This window comes from Canis aureus, chromosome 7, assembly GCF_053574225.1.
Source record: "Canis aureus isolate CA01 chromosome 7, VMU_Caureus_v.1.0, whole genome shotgun sequence".
Taxonomy (NCBI): Eukaryota; Metazoa; Chordata; class Mammalia; order Carnivora; family Canidae; genus Canis; species Canis aureus.
Genome location: NC_135617.1, coordinates 7,700,551 through 7,719,144, shown reverse-complemented (window position 1 = coordinate 7,719,144; position 18,594 = coordinate 7,700,551). Strand labels below are relative to the sequence as shown.

Genomic DNA, 18,594 nt, shown 5'->3' with positions numbered 1-18,594 from the left:
GGTCCAATGTACCCTGTCTCTTAAGAAACAGGGACGAAGGCAGGGGCAGTGCATGTACATATACACGTTCAGAGCACTTGTAGGTGGTTTTTTTGGGGGGCGGCCCAGGGACTAGACATATGAAAGGCTACCTAGTTTAGATCTGTGCCGGAGGAGAGAAGGGAGAGACGAAATTGGGAATGGTTTTGTTTGGGGCAGAGCAAGTAGCAAGGTTAATATTTTCAGAATCAATTAAGTTTTAAGCCAATCAAGAGCAAATAGTGAGAGAGGCTTTGGAGGTCTGTACCCCCAACTCTCCCCAAGAACTGTCCCCAGGTCTTCCACTGGCCTTAGCCAGCCACAGAGAGCACTGGTATGGGAGGACCGCTCCCTGTTCCTGAATTGTTTCACCGAGAACCGTGCTGCCTTTGGGGAGGATCCTTGCAAAGAAAGCACCAGGGACAGGATGGTGGCCTCTGAGACGCAATTGGCATGTCAGGGTGAGGGTGGGCTCAAATCCCAGGAGCAATCATGACCCCTGAACAGCCAGAGTCACAACCAACCCGCCGGAGTAAACAGCTAGAAGAGGTTTCCAAATTCAACTGACACTGTTTGGAAGGCTTTTCCAAGCACTGCAATTTATTTCAATCCCCCTGAGCACCACAGGAGGTGGCCCTCCCCTTGGGCCTGATTACTAACCAGGAAGGAAATCCTAGAGGAGAGACTGGTCCAAGAGGACCCTGGGCAGATACCCCGTACCCGGGGCTCTGAGCAGCTCTCACATTCCTTCCCTGCCTTGGGCTACCCCCTTGTACTCACCAGAATAGGAAGGTCAGGAACTATAGTCACTAGAGAACCCTGGGCTCCTGGAACAGGTCCTCCCAGCCAGCTCTGTGCCAGCAATGGAAGTGCTGCCTGCAGCACTGTGAATGGGGACTTTTCGGCCTTGGCTGTCAAAAGACCCCCTCTGAAAGGCTTTTCCTTGCCTATACCACCCATGGGAATTAGATCTAATGAAATAATAATGAACATAGGGAAGTTGATCAGAGAAAAGATACAGAGTCTCATGTAAATTCCATTCTTTATTAAAATACAGAAATACCTTTTACAGCATGAACAGAAAATACTGCATTGTCTTGGAATCTTAAGATTTAGAAATTTTATTGAATCACTCCCCAGGCCCACAATACACTGTATTTGAAAAAAAAATGCTGCTTCAAAAATGAAAGGAAAAGCAGTCCAAAATGTTAAAATCATTAAGGCCAGTAGTGTTTATTGAATGAAACTACATATCTGACTATAGGGTACCTACTGGTCACTATTTAAAGGAATATATTAAAATAGATCTCTAAATAATGAAAGAATGGACCCAACAGAAGAAATTTACATACAATAACAAAAAGGCTTTGAAAATTTTTAAAAGCACGTTTTGATACGATGCTTATATATAATCATCTATTTGTTAAAACACTGTACATTGTAAAAAAAAAAAAAAAAAAAAGAGCACATCCACCCACTCCTAAAGAACATGCTTGCTTGGAGCCTGCTTATTACAAATGAGAAACCTGTAAATATATGCAGTAAGAATACATATATGTTTATACACAGATAATTATCTGTATGAACAGCATGTGATACAATTAAACCAGAGGATAAATAACTCTAATAAACTACATTTTGAGGCACATGAGGAATAAAATTCATGTTCTTTCTAAGTTACGGACACAGCATCTTTTCTCCCCCCCTGTTTTTTGTACCTTAGTGTAATGTTTATTTGCATTTAACCTAGTTATCTTATGTTTGCATGCTTTGCAAACCGAATTACAGAACCAAATTGCCTATTACAATTTACCATTATGTGACACAATTACATAGGAACATTGCGAAGTGAGAGGATTGTCCCGATATTAGGAAACACTGATTTCATCATGCTTACAGAGAGCAAAAATTAAGGAGAGGCTCTTTCCCCCATGTGACAGAGTTTACTGCTCTTTCTCTCCGACTTAAATGCTGTTCCCCATTATGAGTTCTATTCATTGATTCCTGGTCTGCAAAATTAGATCCATTGAAATTAACGGAAAAAAAAAAAAACAAAAAAAACCTAGGCCCTAAAACTACACCATTTCTTAAGCTCAAAGCTCCACACTCTCCAAGCACTTCTAAATAAAGCATGGAATTGAAGTAATGTTCCAGAATTCCATTATGTCCACAAAAAGTGAAAGCACAATGAATTTTCAAGTATTTCGAGTACCTGCAATACATATACCAGGCCCTCCTTGCACACATGCCTCGGCACGAGCCAATGATGCATAAACTTTCACTGGATGACCTTTATCTCAAATTCCCAAACCCAATCATAAGTACACACATGAATATGCATACACACACCCTTTTAAAATCTTTAATTAGAAGGGAGGAAGGCCATCTAGGTAGAGAAAAGGCAATGCAATCAACCTTATTTTTCTCTTAGGGAGATGCGGGGATGACCTGTTTGTGCCCTTGGTTTCTGGCTCTTTCATGCAGTGCATGGTTAAGGACAGAAGCTTTGCCAGGAAAAGGGTTTGGCTGCCCTTCTCCCAGGTGGAGAGAGATCAGAAAGTCTCCCGTGTGGGCATTGTGGGTAGAGAAGTAAAATAAAGAGGTGGAAACATGAGATTAACTGAGCCTGAGTTGAAAGAAAGAATCTGACGATAAACCCCTCAACTTCGAAAACAAAAGGCCTAACATTTCAATCATCATCGTTCAATCTCACGAGCTTGGAGAACATGGATTTCCACTTGCTCAGATGCCCTTGTTCTTTAGCAAGAGCCTCGTCAGATAATTACAGCCTGGCCTAGCTAGGAAAACACAAACCTTCTGGCCCAGTGATGCTTTGTGATATTACAATGGCACTTAATTAACAAAAAGTTTTCGCCGTTAGTGTGAAGAGAAAATGGCAACAGAAGACAATTATCATGAAATGATTTTGATTCATCCATTTTTACTGTGTGTGTATGGAATAAAAAGCCAGTTTATCAGGAAATGTATTTAAAGGAGAAAATCTTTATATTAATAAAATTACGTATAGGCATAGGCAGGAGAGAAACACTGTAATCAACTGATGTCTATAAAATGGAAATATTTGCTACATAAAACAAATGATCTTTCAACATTTCTGGAGGATGAGATGAGAGGAGCTAATTATTTTTTAATCCTCAAGTGATCAAAGATCTAGCCGGAAGATGACAGCAAATTAAATATTGTGGTTTCGAATATGTTGGATAATAAAACAAATTAAAGTCCTCCAAATTCTCACACTTTGGCAGAAACACTTTCAGGTCCTGTGGTGGAAACAAGTTTGACTTCTAGAAAGACCTCGAGGGCATGTGATTTGCTGAATAAAGGCCAGGAACAGGGCATCCCCTTTCCAGAATTTTGCTGCCTTTCTCTCTCCTCTAAACCACATTTTCCTTTGAGAAATATGTCATCGTCTTTCCCTACCCAGACTTAATATTGCACACTTCTCAGCAGATCTGTAACTGTCTAAGAACAAAACCGTACCCCAGAAATTCTGATAGAGGTCACTGTGCCTCATCTTCGATCGGGGCTGGCTCTCCTCTTTTAAACTGAGGCGCTGGCCTGGCTTTGGTCACAGGGGGTGTAGTCAGTGTTAAGTGGGTCTGGACAAAGCCACATGTTCCATTAAGAACTGTGGAACGATCTGGAATTGCTACTGGATGTCAGAGTGACCCCATGCAGATCACAGGAGGCAGCGCAGCCGGGAGAAACAACTCATGCTTCTCAAGAGGTATGTCAGATTGTCTCCAGGTCACTTGGCTCTTGACCTTCAGGACCGAATGAGGAGGAATCCCTAGAGGGTTGGGCATCTGCGCCTGCACTTGAGGAAGGTTGATGAGTTATATTACTGAGACATCAGGGTGAGTCACAGAATGAAGCATTTAAAAGGGATAGGGACTCAAAAAAGAAATAAAAATAAAAGGGACAGGATTCTTGATCCTAAACTGAAAGATAGATAAGAGGGCTAGACCTTGAGAAACAGAAAGAGCAAGTGGAGATGGGGCCGGAAGCATGCCAGAGCCGAGGAGTGCTGTGAGCAGGCAGTGAGAGGGCAGTGGAAGGCAGGCGAGGGGCAGGACTGCTGGGCCAGCGGGGGAGGAGGCCGCCGTTTGTTCTTTGTTTCTCTCTCCACCCCGCTCTCCTTCCCAAAAAGCATTTGAGCTCGTGGAATGGAGAAAAACAGAAAGGGGGGGGGCGGGGAGAAAGAATGGAAAGGAAGAAAGAAGGAAAGAAAGGAGGGAAGAAAGAAAGAAAGAGAAAGGAAGGAAAAAAGAGAAAAAGAAAGAATGAAGAGAAAGGAAGACTGAAACGGAGAAAGTAATGAGAAAGGATGGCAAATATCACACTTATGTGGCTTGGAGGAAGAGTTATGGGCCCATGAGAGAAGAGGATAAGAACATATCCAGATGAGGTCAGACAGGGGGACACGCGGAAGCTACAAGCCATAAAACACAAGCGTGAGGAGCCAGCAGCCCCACTGGGCTTTGGTGAGAGTGATGACTGTTTGTGCTTTAAAGGTCACCCGGGTGCCCCCTCCTTTTCCAGCTGAGGAGATGAGGGTAGGAGGTTGGAGAGTTTGGCCCCTTTGCACCGCCCCCATAATCTGCCCTCACAGACTCATGTGGGACCCATGAGAGAAGATGTGGAGAAGGTTCCACCCTGGAGATGGGCAGTCCAGGTGTCCCCATTGCTTCTTCCTCCCCATTCCCCTGGGACTTGGGGGCTCTAGGTGTAAGAGCGGAGTCCGTGTATTTGCATATGCTCACGATATCCTGAGCTTATCCTAAAGATACAGCAAGACTACTTTAAAATGAACCCTGTGGATGTTATACATTTATCCAGATGAAGTGGCCCTTCAAAGTAGTCTACGCATTGCAGCTCCTTATACTGACGCCCGCCTAATATATTTAAGAAATGAATTGTGGATGTTATCGCTTGAAGTTTTTGACCAACTGAGGGAACACACAAGGAGAAGACAAACTAATGAGATATACCCTTTAAAATCTCAAGTGGATTGATTACCTGTGTTGCTCACCTGACACCACCCCAGGGGCTTTGGCGTGCTCCATAAAGAAAAGCCATCCACTCCCAAGGGACGACAGTACGCTTCCAGCCACACTTTGGAAGGAATGTGTTCTGGCTTCTAAAGATGACCCCAGAAGAGATGTATCTGAGCAGTGACAACATCCTTGGAACACATGCCCAGGCTTTTAAAAAGAGATTTCTTTGAAGGTGGAACACTCCACGTTTTGGTGTGGTTATGAAATAATCAGTCCCATGATTCTATTCTCAATGTTTCTATGTAACGATTTTGAAAAAAGAGAGAGAGAGAGAGAGAGAGAGAGAGAGAAGTCCCAGATATTTCTGAATCCGCTCTCAAGGACGGAAATGGGTAAAGAACAGAAGAGGACGGGGGAAATTTCGCTTCTAGCCATCTCCTACAGGCTGTGTCTTCTCAAACAGGCCTGCTGCCATCTGCACGCACGACAGAGTGGCTTGTGCGGGAGGCCCGGTTTGGTAGACCTGCTGTCTACCAAGGACTGGGAGTGCGGGGGTGGTGGGAGGTCATGGAAAGAGCACCCTGGCCCTCCCCGAGAGATGGTTACCTCCCTGTGCACTTTACCTGCAGGTGGGAACCCTACTCGTTTGTGAGGGAGCATGTGGATTGAGAAGGGGAACGAAAAGATGTTTTAAGAGTAAAGCCGTACATACTGCTCTCTAATGCTCACAGTAGACCACAGGCCAGTTGGAATGTGAGACCTTAAGACAAAGAGAGACAAGTGAGATGCAAGTGGGTGACTGTGGAGGTTGGGAGAGCCGGGAAATGAAAGGCCTCATGCTCTGCTTTGGCAATTCTCCTTTCCATAAAGATCATGGAGTTCAAAGAGAAACGAGTGGCTTTTCGACAAAAATATGAAACCTGCCCAAGCACGCGTTCATTCAGTTCATTAACAAGGTGCCGTTTATATGGCAAGGGCTATGCAAGGGGCTAGCTGGTATCTACTTTTTCCAAGCACCAAGATTTAAATATTTTCATAGGGAATCTGTCCCATAACCCAGAATTCTATCTAAGTGAGCTACCTAAACCACATGTCATGTTTAGTTTGGGGTCTGATTTCTAAAAATTGCCAGATAGTTCTTCTGTTGAAGACAAAATGCCCTAGGAAGCAATATCTCCCTTTGCAGCCCCTTCGCAAACATCCCTCAATTCCTACTTCTTGTTGCGTGAACTCACAGCCACACGCTCACTCGTGCATGCACACACAAGCGTGTAATGCAATTTGGGCTTGGGGTCATAACCGTGTCTTTCATACTTTCACAACAGACCATGTTCACTTTTCTATCATCAATTATAACTTGTTTTTTATCTCAACTAAAGCTTCCTTAGTTCATTATATCACTCATGAGTACAATTAAGAGATAGGCCCTCCACGTCTCATAGTATTTTTTTTCACAGTTAATGAAGCCCACGGCCTTATAGACTCCTTCACACAAGCCTGCGTAGCTCACATGCGTATGTGACCACAGCCGGATTTACAGCTGCACTGAAGATCTCTCAGGGCACCTGTGTGTGTGTGTGTGGGTGTGTGTGTGGCCACAAGAAATGCAGGGCTGATGAATCTGATGGCCATGACCTAGCTAAGGTCCACATTTATATCAAGTGTCTGCTCCTCTCCACTAGTGTGGCGGAGCTGGGGTGTACCCGCAGCGTCGGTGTGTATTGTAGGTGTGGGTACCGCGTGGACAAGCTCTGCTCAAAAGAGAAAGGTTGCGGAGTTGGCTTCATCTCTGACGCCTGCGTCTGTTCACAGACATCTGTGTCTCCCTGAGAAGCACCTTTCTCGCCACGAAAACTGTCCAACAGGGACATAAGCCACTTCCTCCGGGAGTGGAGTCCCCTCGAATGGGAAGCCGTCAGGCCAGCTCTTGGGGCTGTGGGGAAGGCGATCCCACGCTGGATGGGGAGGCAGGGCCCTCCTGAGATCTGAGGGGGCTCCCGGGCGATGGGAGGCACGTGGGGTCACCCAGGTGACAGTGCAGTGGCACCCCGTTAGTCGGCTCTTTCACAGGGAGCTCTTAGGAAAAGCGGGGCTCCGGGTGTGCTCCAGAGAGGCACCTGACGCAAGCGGCCTGCCTGGCCTTGTGAAGCAGCCTCAGTGCATGGGCCCCCCGACGGCCCAGGTGGTGTGGCGGAGCCTGCTGGGCCGGCAGCGCAGAGCAAGTCTCCGTGGTCCGCTTAGACCCTTTGGATGGAGGGTGTGGCTGTCCCCACACTGTCCGAGGTCGTCACTTGCCAGGCTGCTGCGCCCGCCCTTCGCAGGCCTTTGGCTGGGTCTCCGCATGCTCTTACCACCGCCTCGGTGCACGTCCTGCCCACTAAACTCAAGTCCTCGGTCCCCCCTGGGCATCTCCAGTTACCTTCAGAGATGTGACGAAATCCTCCCAAGAGAAGGCGTCACTCTTACGCGCTCCTTTCTGTCTTTTCCTCTGGAGGAACCTAAACCCAGGACTGAGCGGAAGCTGAGGCCGCCCCGCACCCCCGCCTCCCAGCCCGGTCCAGGCCCTGCACGCAGGGTCTTGAAAGTACAGGTCTGGGGCCCTGAGAGCAAACGTTCCTCTAAACATGTGCTTGTGCCCAGAGCTGCTTCTGAGTTGGGGGAGTTCCCTGGAGCCCGGGAGAGCCCGCGTGCACGTTCCTCGGAAGCCCGGCGCTCTGGTGAAGTCCGCGTGTGAGAGCAGCGCCGTAACCACGCAGGAATTCACCACAGGAAGAATCCCAGCTGTTGCTTATTAGCATTAGGACAAATTACACAAAGCAAATTGTTAGCAGACATGTTTCCGTAATATTTGACTGGTGGCCATAAGTAAGAGAGATTCTCTTTCGAGTGAATGTTAGATTCCCCAAAATCCAGCTTCCAATTGTCCATGAAGGAATCGTCTTCCATTGGGGGAGCCACGGGGGGCGAGGCCTCCCTGGAGGCCGAGGCTCCCAGTGCTCTTCCCTCGACAGCTCGGCCGGCGCGCGGTGGCTTTGGAAGGCGCTGGAAGGCCTGGGGTGTGTGAGGGCAGCGGGCGTCGCCCCTGAGGTGACATCACCAGACGGAAACAGGAATGACGGCATCTCTGGACGTCTGACCAGCGGCTGGATTCACCTCTGGGGGCTCTCAAGTGGCCTTCTCATGCCACCGGGCCTAGGACACGCAGTGCTTGGAGTGTGTTCATGACAGAAAATAAGCCGCCGTCAGGTTTCCGCCGCTCTCCTCAACAAAACACGGCAGCTCTGCAGAGGTCATCTCATCTACTCCCTCACAATCCCATGTCTGAGGTTTAAAAAAAAAAAAAAAAAAAGGGTGAGGCCCACCTCTCCGTCCTGGTACCCCGCTAGGGAAGCGCTGAGGAAGTGCCCCGTCGGAGAACCTTCTCCGCGGGCCCTCACCTGCTCACAGGTGGGAAAACTGGGAAAACCTGGCCAGTTAGAAATAAAGCGGGATCTTCCCACCTGCTGAGACCTTCTGACAATGACTAAACTCAAGTCCCTGGTCACCCCTGGGCATCTCCAATTATCTTCAGAGATGTGACGAAATTCTCCTAAGACAATCTCAAGAAACAATTTAAAAAAAATGATTTTAATCGAAAAAAAAAAAAAACTGTTCCACACAGCCCAGAAATACAAAAAATAGGTTATTGCCATTTCCAGGCTTGGGGCTGTTAGGCGAGGTGCTCTTTTATGGTTTTCCTAAGAAGTTTATAGTTGCGCCTTCCCTCTCCCTGGGTTCCTTCTCCAGCAAACCAACCTCAGCTCAGGACTCCTTCCCAATACATCGACTTAAATAGCCTATTTGGTTCTCCTGAGGAGCTCTTCGTTCCTTTTTCCTGGAGAAAGGAAAAAGAAAAAAAGAAAGCTTGGCAGCCCGGCTGAAGGGAAATGATGGGGGCCTGGTGGACGCTCTGGTGGGCGCTAGACAAGGCGCTCCAGACGTCGGGTCCCTGCCCCGGGGGGCTCCCAGGCTAGGTGTGCCACCTCGGCACAGAGAGCCCGGGATGGGCTGGGTGGGGGCAGGTCAGCGCCAGAAGGAGGCGGGCCCAGAACCCCCAGAACCATCCCCGGCTGCCTCTAGGGCACCCCCTGCTCACAGTAGAGGGGGGCTTCCTCGTCCTAAGAGCCCAAAGCGGGTGCTGGGGAGGCGTCTACACCAGATGGAAGAGCTGATAGGCTCTCAGCCTCTTCCTTAGGCTCTTCCAGCTCTTCCAACCACTGTTGGACACACACACACACACACACACACACACACACACACCCTCTTTTACCCGAAGCCTTCACAAACGGATTCATGTACTTATGAAATATTTAAAACGATTCAGGCAATAGAATTGCCTCTACAATTTTTTTTTTCCTTCCCAGTGTTTAACAGACACGGGTGATTGGAAATGTCTGGACATGAACACACACACACACACACACTCTAATTTGGAATTATGCAAAACTATATCATTATTCACCACAACCTGAAGCAAAGCTACCGCCACGGAATGACAAGTACCCTATCTGCACAAGTGTGAGGCTCCCCAAATCAGCTCACATTTGGACGAAAGTGACACACATGGCCTGACTCTTTAAGGTCCATTTAGAGGAAATGGCCTGGCATGTTTTACATTTGCTAAGCTATTTAGCTGCCTGGTTTGACAAGATTTTTGAAAGGGGTGAAAATTAATTATAATTGCAGTATTGCTACAATAATTTGGTTGGCTAATTGCATTTCAGTGCAAAAAACAGGCAAGGAGGCATTTCCTCCCTGGGTTATTTTCTGATATGGCAGCGTTCATTTTAAGAGTAATGAGATTTTTAAAAAGTCAAACCTTAAATATCATGGCTCCAGCAATCTGTCCTCCTGCTTCAAGTTTCATGCAAAATGAGATCGCACCTCGGTGACAGCAGTTACACGTGAACATGGATCCAGTTTTCTCCCAGACTTGAGATGAGAAAATCTCTCTCCCCCAAACACTACTCCAAGTATCTCCTTGACCTTGTTTGGGGGTGATTTTCATTCGTGGGCGGGGGCACCAACGTTCATGCTTTGTAGTGAGGGAGGCACTCGTGAGGGTGGGTAGGAAGCTTCGAAGGTCTCTCCAAGAGGTATATGTTGATGGAAGAGGCAGGAGCTTCAGAGGCCTGAGCAAAAACGCCACAGGTGGAGACAGTGAGGATGGGTTGTCGGGGGCGCTTTCTGGATCTCACCATTTTCACACTGGCGGTGCTGAACACGTAACCTAGCCACGGCCTTTTGAGGGAACTTATCTAACTCCGGACCAGCCATGAGCACTTACAATGAACAAATATTTTATCACTTTAAAATCTTGGAGGGGATCCCTGGGTGGCGCAGCGGTTTGGTGCCTGCCTTTGGCCCAGGGCGCGATCCTGGAGACCCGGGATCGAGTCCCACGTCGGGCTCCCGATGCATGGAGCCTGCTTCTCCCTCTGCCTGTGTCTCTGCCTCTCTCTCTCTCTCTCTCTCTCTCTGTGTGACTATCATAAATAAAAATTAAAAAAAAATCTTGGAGGACTCTGTCTGGGGCCTGATTCAGGGTAGTTTTGTCAGGTGTTGAAAGCAACAGACACCAAGCTCTTGCACAGCCTGATGACTCAAGCTCTAGTAGTGAGCACATTTAGGACATTGTCCTCCTTCCTGTCTCTGTCATGCTTTAGGTCCAGCCACCGTTTGTGTGTCCAAAAAAGTTATTTTGCTATGATGCGCTTTCTCAAATAATGCTCATCAGAGCGGGTCTGACGGCATGGCATGGACTCTTTCTTCTGATCTTCCTCTAAGTTCTAACTGACTTCTAGAAGATCCCTATGCAAATCTCTCCTGGCTGCCCTCAAGGCTGTACAGCTCCTGTCCGGCACCTGGTTGAGGGGTGAGGGGGGTGAAAGCCCACCCTGCTCCATAGAGGAAGGTGTGCTTCTCATCTGCATTTGGGCCAAGGGAGGCCCTGCATTTTCTTTGATTGTCACCCTCCCAGAGATTGCAAGGCCTAGTTTTCATCCCCTCCCCTCCAGCACTGCAAATGTTTTTAAGGAAGAGGATATGCCCGCGTCAAAGGTGAATTCGTTTTGAAGATATGTTTCCTCTTCAGCAAGGGAAGATGAATAAAAGACGGAAAGAGAGAAAGGAGAAGGATAAAAAGAGGAATGAGAAAAAAAAAAAGAGGAATGAGAGATGAGGATGCCCTCTGCCTAGTAACTCGGGGATTCATCGTCCTTCCTTAAACACAACTGTGAAGGGGTAAAAAAAATCAATTTTTTTCCTATTATTCACGGTGAACAAGGAAAACCTATTTGTAAATGGAATTAAACGCACTGATAGCATATCTGTGTATTTGTTGAGAGCTAGAAAAAATAGCCAGCGATACAACTACATAATCCAGCAATGTCACTAGAAATCACTCTCTCATTTCGAAGCTTATCTCAAACATTTTTTCCTTCTTCTTCTTCCTCTTTTTTTTTTTTTTTTTTTTAAAGAAACACCCGTGGCTAAATGTCACCAGGACTCTTTAGCGTGCCAACACATCCACACCCCAGTTAGGACTCTGAAAGGGAAGGAACTCCCTTCAGGAAGAACAGACTTCCAAATTCTTGCCTTTGCTGCTTGTGCATCTCAGGTCAGTCGATAAGGACTGGCTATGAGCTAGAACGTTCTAGAAGAGTGTTTCTTCCCAAGTTGCAATCTGTGGTACTGACTGTGGAAGAAACTCCCCGTCTGCGTAGGTTAGATCTTACTCACCGAGACCCTAACCCGGCCACCGAGAGCCAAAGCAGCAGCTACTGCTGCAGGGAGGGTCCTGAAACTTCATTTGCAGTCTGCCCTCTAGCGAGACAACACAGTACTTCAAATAACAAGGAATAGAAAAGATTTTTTTTTTCCCCTTTCTCTTTCAGAGAGCAAAAAAATTCAAGTTTTCCAGATAGTGCAAGGTGAGGCATGTTTCCTCAGAAGACAGCTTCCAGAGCTGAATTAAGCAAGGCTCACAGGGATAGGTCCCCGGGGCTGAGTTAAAGACAGGTGGTGCTGTGGTAGTGTCCCTGTAGAGACAAAGATCTTTCTTCTCACATCGTTGGAACCCTCCAGGGTTCTCCTTGGGCGGTGGCATTGGGTTTCCTGACCTCTCATCATAAAAATAGGACCCATTCTAAGAGCAACCAACCTATCAGAAATGCTCAAATAATAGGCTTTCCATTATTATTATTATTTTTTTTTGGCAAATCATTAACACAGAGGAGCCTTTCAGAAGGGCCACGTTGAATTTTTAAAAAGGCAGAGATGCACACGTTTAATAAAAAGACCAAGTCTTTGTGGCTGTGATTTTTCAGGTGAAAATCCATCTTGTGGAGGTGGCTTGGATGTTGGTAAGGCAGATGATCTTGAGACCGGTTGTCTGGACTTTGCTTCTGTCCTTTTAAAAACCTTCAGAATTTGGCTTGCTTCAGTTTATCAATATGGTAACAGAGTTTCAGTGCGGGTCCCAGTTTCAGACCCAAGTACTTCATGATCATATCACTCTTCAGCAACAAGAGAGCATTGCCATCGATCTCCTGGTGGAACAGGATCAGAAAAAAAGAAAATCCAGAAGATGGTCAGATTAATCCAACAGTGGCTATGGTTAACTCGTGGTTGGGGGATGAGGTGATGGAATATGGATTCACTCGGGCACACATTCTCTTAGTCCCAGGGCTGTATCTTCTTTAAGAAAATAAATTAAAGCAGGCCAATACCATGTGCCCCTCTTCCCATAATCTCCCTGAGGTCATATGACACACTGGATATTTCATATTCCTGCTCCCTCGATTGAAGGAACCAAACCTAAACCCAGTTATGCTCCCAATGTCCCCCATGTGATCCTTCTCTCCTCATCTCCTCTAGGGCTAAAGGAGCAAAACATCTGCAATGGACTGAATGTTTGTGTCCTCCACCCAAATTCAAATGTTGAAATCCTAACCACCCCCCTCTGCCCCAACCCCCGAGTGATGGTATTTGGAGACGGGGACTTTGGGAGGTAATGAGGTCATGAAGGTGGAGCCCTCAGGAATAGGATTAGTATCCTAATACAGCAAGATGGTGGTCTGCAACCCAGAAAAGGGCTCTCACCCTGATCTTGGACTTCCAGCCTCTGGAGCTGAGAAGTACATTGCTCTTGCTCAGGAGCCAGCCAGTCTATGGTACTTTGTTACAGTAGCCTGAACGGACTAGACCAAGTGTCATCCGTCAGACCCCAAAAGTAGCTGTTACTCTTCCACTTCAGGTGCTGGTGTGAGGCCCTGGTATTCCATCCATCACCCTAGTCTCTTGTTTCTTTTCTTGGTAAGCCCACCGACCTTGAGCTGATTACCGAATTGCTAATTACACAATGACGGGGGAGTTCAGGGGTTTAATAATACCAGGTGGCATACAACTAACTCATGCACCTGCTTCATCCCAGGGTTTAGCACAAAGAACTACTAAGGGGATGCCAACCCCTCGAGGTCGTGGTCGAGGTCGTTCCCATTTGTCTGAACATGGTAAGTCTCCAGAATGCTCGTTGAATTCATGAACCTAGTAAGGCTGGGTTTCCTCGATCACCTATACTGTTATTTTCAGGTCACAAGAGACAAAAGGTAGATAGTTTGGGTTCTCAGGTAGCGGGAAGAGGCAGTTACAGGACTACTACAACTGTGCGAGGGCCATCAGCCCCTCTCATGCGTCTAGCCAGCCAGCCGGAAGCACCTACTCCGTATCACTCACTCTCTGCGTCGTTGGCAAAATAGCAGAGTGGACAAATCTCATTTGCGGGCCTCATCTTCTCTCTTTACCCCACCCCTCCTGGTCTCCCACCGTCCCCTACCACTCTGGAAGAGGGCCAGATCTGTCTCAACAGAACCCACTCTGTGCTCCTTGCTTGCAAGGCCCCACTGTCCAGCGATGTCAGATATATCCCTAATGAAATGTGAGTGTCGGGTTAGAGGAGGAGTCTCCCCAGATCTGAGAATATGGTTTCTATGACAGAAGCACCAAATAAAGACAGGACAGACGGAAAAATATCGTGGTAACTGTGCTAGGCCAGAATAATGCTCCCATCCTTCCCTGCAACGTGTCTATGTCCTACTCCCCGAAACTGTGAGTATGTTAGCTTCCCTGGCAAAAGGGAATTATGGTTGCTAATGAGCTAGCTTTATTTATTTTTTTAAAAAATTTTTATTTATTTATACATGAGAGACAGAGAGAGAGAGAGAGAGAGAGAGAGACAGGCAGAGGGAGAAGCAGGTCCATGCAGGGAGCCTGACGTGGGACTCGGTCCTGGGTCTCTAGGAACAGACCCTGGGCTGGAGGCAGTGCTAAACCGCTGAGCCACCCCAGCTGCCCTGAGCTGGCTTTAAAATCAGGGAAGTATCCTGGGTTACTGGGTGGGAGAGACCGTGTAACCACGGGGATCCTGAAAAGTGGAAGAAGAAATCAGAAGAGAGAATCGGAGTTGGCAGCCTGGGAAGGCCTCGCCTGCTGCTGCTGGACCAGAGGCCCAAGGCCAAGGCACAAGGGCCAAGAAATGAGGGTGGATCCAGATGTTGGAAAAGGCAAGGAAACGAATTCTCCCTGGAGTTTCTAGAAAGGAATTGTCAGCCCTGCAGAGGCCTTGATCTCAGCCCCACGGAGATCCCCGTCAGACCCGTGACCCCCCTGAACTGGAAGATAATAAAGCTGTGTTGGTCTAAGCTAGATGTTGGTGGGAACTGGTTAGAGCAGCCATAGCAGCAGATGGGCAGAGTAATCCTGGCAGGTGAGGTCTTAATTATTACCTGTTTGTTTTGTTTTGTTTTCATTGACCGTCTTTATTTCAGAATCTCCGAAATAGTTTTAAGACTACGTGCCTACACGCACTGCTGGTAAAGGCCAAAACGGAGGAATAGATGGGACAAAGCTCCCTTCCTAAAAGCCAAACCAAGTGGCTGGCCTTGGCGAGGGGCGCCCCCAGGACCCTGCTCCCACCCCCCTCCTGCAGCCCCGGCCCTCCCGCCCCCCAGGCCCGGCCCCCACCCCGCGCCTACGTGCTTTCTGAAGAGCTCCACGTGAGGGCCCAGGGCCTGCGGGTCAGCGTCTTTCACGAACCGGACCACATCCTCCACGGTCCAGGTGGAAGGGTTCCTGCTCCTCGGCCGCCGGGCGTCCTGCCCGGCCGGGGAAGGGTTCGAGGCTGGATAGGTAGGCACAGAGGAGGACGTGAGACACAGGACGAGGCCTTGCGGCCTACCTGGTGCTGCCTGCCCCCCACCCCCGGCCCCAGGCCAGGGCAGTGGCCTGAGCCCCTCCTGTGACAGGCCCCTGACACCCCGTGACACAGAAAGGCTGGGAGCGGCTGCTCTGGCCAGGAGCCTGGAGCGCACAGCTAGGCCCCTTCTGGAGGCAGGGCCTCCCGTCCAGGCCTAAGTCCTCTGTTCTCCCAGGGAGGGAAGTGTTAGAAAATGGATCTCCTTCCACAGGCTGGGATCCTCCGGGTCCACGTTGGAGATCTGCAAACCCTTCCTGCCCAGCTCTACCTCAGTGAGCCCCGGGCCTCCTGGAAGCGGGTACTTGGTGACCAGAGAAAGCTTGCCAGGATCGATGTCCACCGGGCCCCTAAAGTGCTGGGAGGCCAAAATGAATGCAGATCCTCTCGGCCTCCCCTGGTGACACTGAGACAATACAGCCATGGCAGGATTGAGGTGCATTCTGGTCCCTGTGCTGGGTCCCTGTCCGTGAGGGGCCGTCCTCTGCTCTGCGCGTGTGACTGCTGCAGGCAGGCACCGAGCACCTTCACGGCCCCCTGCTCTCCCGCGCCTTTGCTCCAATCTACCCCACTAGGCTGGGACGTCCTTGACAGCGAAGGGCCTAGTCCTGTGCCTGGTGCGGAGCTGGCCTTGACGAACGGTGGCTGCGTGAGGTGCACTGTTGCACATGTAGGTCTCCCACATGGCAGATTAAAAGGTGCAGGGCAAGTGAAGGAGGAGGAAAATAAGGAATCAGATGTCCAGCACTTTTTAGGCATTGACTTTTTTTTTGTATGTCCCAAACTACCTCATCCTTTTCCCCCAGGCTCAGCATCTCCTCCTACCCCTCAGGTTTCTGAAACCACAGTGACATCTCTATTTCCACTCTATCTCTCCCACCCCTATCTGCTCCCCACATTGAATTATTCTAAAGCTCTTAGAAGGATGCCTCTGATCCCTCCCTTCCACCCGGCTTCCCCTATCTGGGAACCTCTTACCCTATCCCCTGCAATGGTTTTCTATGGACATCCTTGCCCTGGGATCTCTTCCTTCTACAGAAAAACTGTCTACTGGCTCAGTGCGTTCCCTAGACCCAGCTCTGTCCGTGCCTTGCCTCGGCATGGATTCCGGAGTCCCCTCTCTAGGTCAAGGTCAAGGATTCTTTTTGATCTAAATCATATCTCTCCTTCTGGGACAAGGGGAAGAGTTTTGGTGCCAAGAGAGACCTAGGAACAATCCCGCCGCCCTCATTGTTAGCAATTTAACCACGACTCAGCTCATTAGCTGTAAAATGCAACGCTGTCCTCCAGGAAGGGCAAGTGTCAGGACTGAAATGGGATCAGGCCTAGCCCTGGAGCAACCATGCATCAGATGCTCCAGAGAGGGAAGGAGGCTCCCTGCCTGCCTCCACTGCCCTCCTGCACCCTCCCTGTCCCCACCCAGGCACACGGACCAAGTGTCTCCCCAGCTTCCCTTCTCCATCTCTAGCCGATGCTTTTGGCTTTTCTCTAAAAGCATTTACCCTGCCGCTTTTCCACAGATGTTCCACCAGCCATCAAAGCCCAGGCGGGCTCCTTTAGAGGCAGCATGTCTGTGTCCTGCCACCTGGATATCACTTTCCTCTGCTTTTAACCCCAACAGCTTTGTGCCAAGATGCTGTCCACGATGGCCTTATACTGCAAATAGGCATGCCTGTAACCTCCAGTTCGGTTTACATTTCTTGAGGATGATCATTCTCATCCCCCCACCCCTACCCCATTCATTCCATAAACATCCACAGAGGGTCTCTTCTGTACCAGGTCCTGGGCAAAGTGTTTGGTGAAAAACAGGATCCTCTTGTTACTGGGTTTATAATCACTGACTCCTCCACAGTTCTAAGTAGATGTGTTTGTAAATATGGGCTCGAGAAGTGTAAAATGAATCAATATATTTTGTAGAAACACTGTACATAACTCCTACAAAAACCTTGAGCAGATAATCCTTCATTCTGTCTTTGGACCAGAAGAAAGCAGAGGCTCGAACAACGAAGCAGTTTCCCTACAGAATCATCCTATGGCCAGAAGCTTCAGTTTCCCTTTGCCTCCTCCAGCCTCAAACTGCAGTGATTCCCTGATGTCTCCTACTTGCTCCTCTTCTTAATGAGCCTGAGAAGGGCACGCTTCTCCTTCAGTGCTGAGCAGTACAGCATCGTGTTTCCAAATCTGCCCTAAACTCACCACGGTTTGGCTGAGAATTGCATCTATTTGGAGGTTTCCCCCCGCCTCTTCCTTGCTGGGCCTGGAAGGGTCCCCGAAGGTGGGTTGGCATGGGGCATTTGGCCGGGCACCTGTTAATGCCCCCTGGATGCTGATGCATGCTAATTAGAGAGATTTCACCGCATTTAAAGGCATCTGCACTCAACATGGGGACGGAGGTCCTATTCGCCTTGGATCTCACCCCATGGGAGCTCTGGCCCTAATCGGGGTGACAATAAAGGCTCTGATGACAGAGGTCTTGGGTGCCGAGAATGATTCTAGAGGGATCAGAGCAGAGGTCAGAGGGAGGTTCCTGTATCGTACAGGAAGGAAGAGTACCAGACCGATTCTGCATCGTCCCGGGGAGCCCAGGCCCCTTGTGCAAGGTCAGGGTGCTACTTTGCTAGGGGGCCAGAGTGGGGGCTGAGAAGGAGGGGCGGGCTTGCCCTCAGTGAGGACGGCTTGTCTTTGCAGTCCAGGTGATGGCCGTGAAGGGAGGCAGCGCCGTTGGAGGCGGCTCTGCTCCTGGAGCCCGGGGCCCGCTATGGGCATCACTGGCCCTTGCTGGATGCAAGGCAGCAGCCCGGCCGGCGTGGAGCCTGTCTCGGGGCCCTCTGAGTCGTGCAGGGCAGAGAGCAGCGGGAAGCCTGGCACACCTTGGGAGTTGCTCAACATCCAAAGCACATAATGTCACTGTAGAAGGAAGAGAAATGGAACTTTCCAGTGGCAGGTTTGTAAAGCCTCTGCAGTGGCGTGTGCTCTCAAAGATAATAAATATGCCAGCACCCCCTCCGGTGGCGGGGAAGGTGTCAGGAAGACGGATGGGTCGGGCCTGACACCGCCAGGCCAGGCAGGGGTGATTGGACAGCAATAAGGCATGATGGATGTGAAAAGAATCCTGCTCGTGGAGCACCAGGGCGTGCGAAGCGCTCACCGAACGCCTTTATGGGGAGGCAGCGGCGTTCTCCAGCTCAGGGAACTTTGTGCACGGCGTGTCCCTTTACTTGAGCTGCCGTGAAGAGTGAAACCCGGTTGTGAGTGGATGTGTAGTGG

At 49.1% G+C, this 18,594-nt stretch overlaps 1 protein-coding gene across 8 annotated transcripts in view; it reads right to left on the bottom strand.

The window, feature by feature from the left end:
• Positions 1–1,043: 1,043 nt before the first annotated feature.
• Positions 1,044–18,594, bottom strand: part of SCML4 (Scm polycomb group protein like 4) — a 115,032-nt gene continuing 97,481 nt past the window's right edge. For 5 of the 8 annotated variants that reach the window (XM_077902879.1, XM_077902878.1, XM_077902872.1 and 2 more), the window contains 3 exons: positions 15,110–15,255; positions 9,895–12,625; positions 1,044–8,357 (listed from right to left, as the gene is read on the bottom strand). In XM_077902879.1, the coding sequence (XP_077759005.1) occupies positions 12,500–12,625; positions 15,110–15,255 (272 nt within the window). In that variant the 3' untranslated portion in view covers positions 1,044–8,357; positions 9,895–12,499. Of the gene's footprint in view, positions 8,358–8,831; positions 8,911–9,893; positions 12,626–15,109; positions 15,256–18,594 lie in introns of those variants that run through there. The other 3 variants (XM_077902874.1, XM_077902876.1, XM_077902875.1) reach the window with 3 other exon arrangements.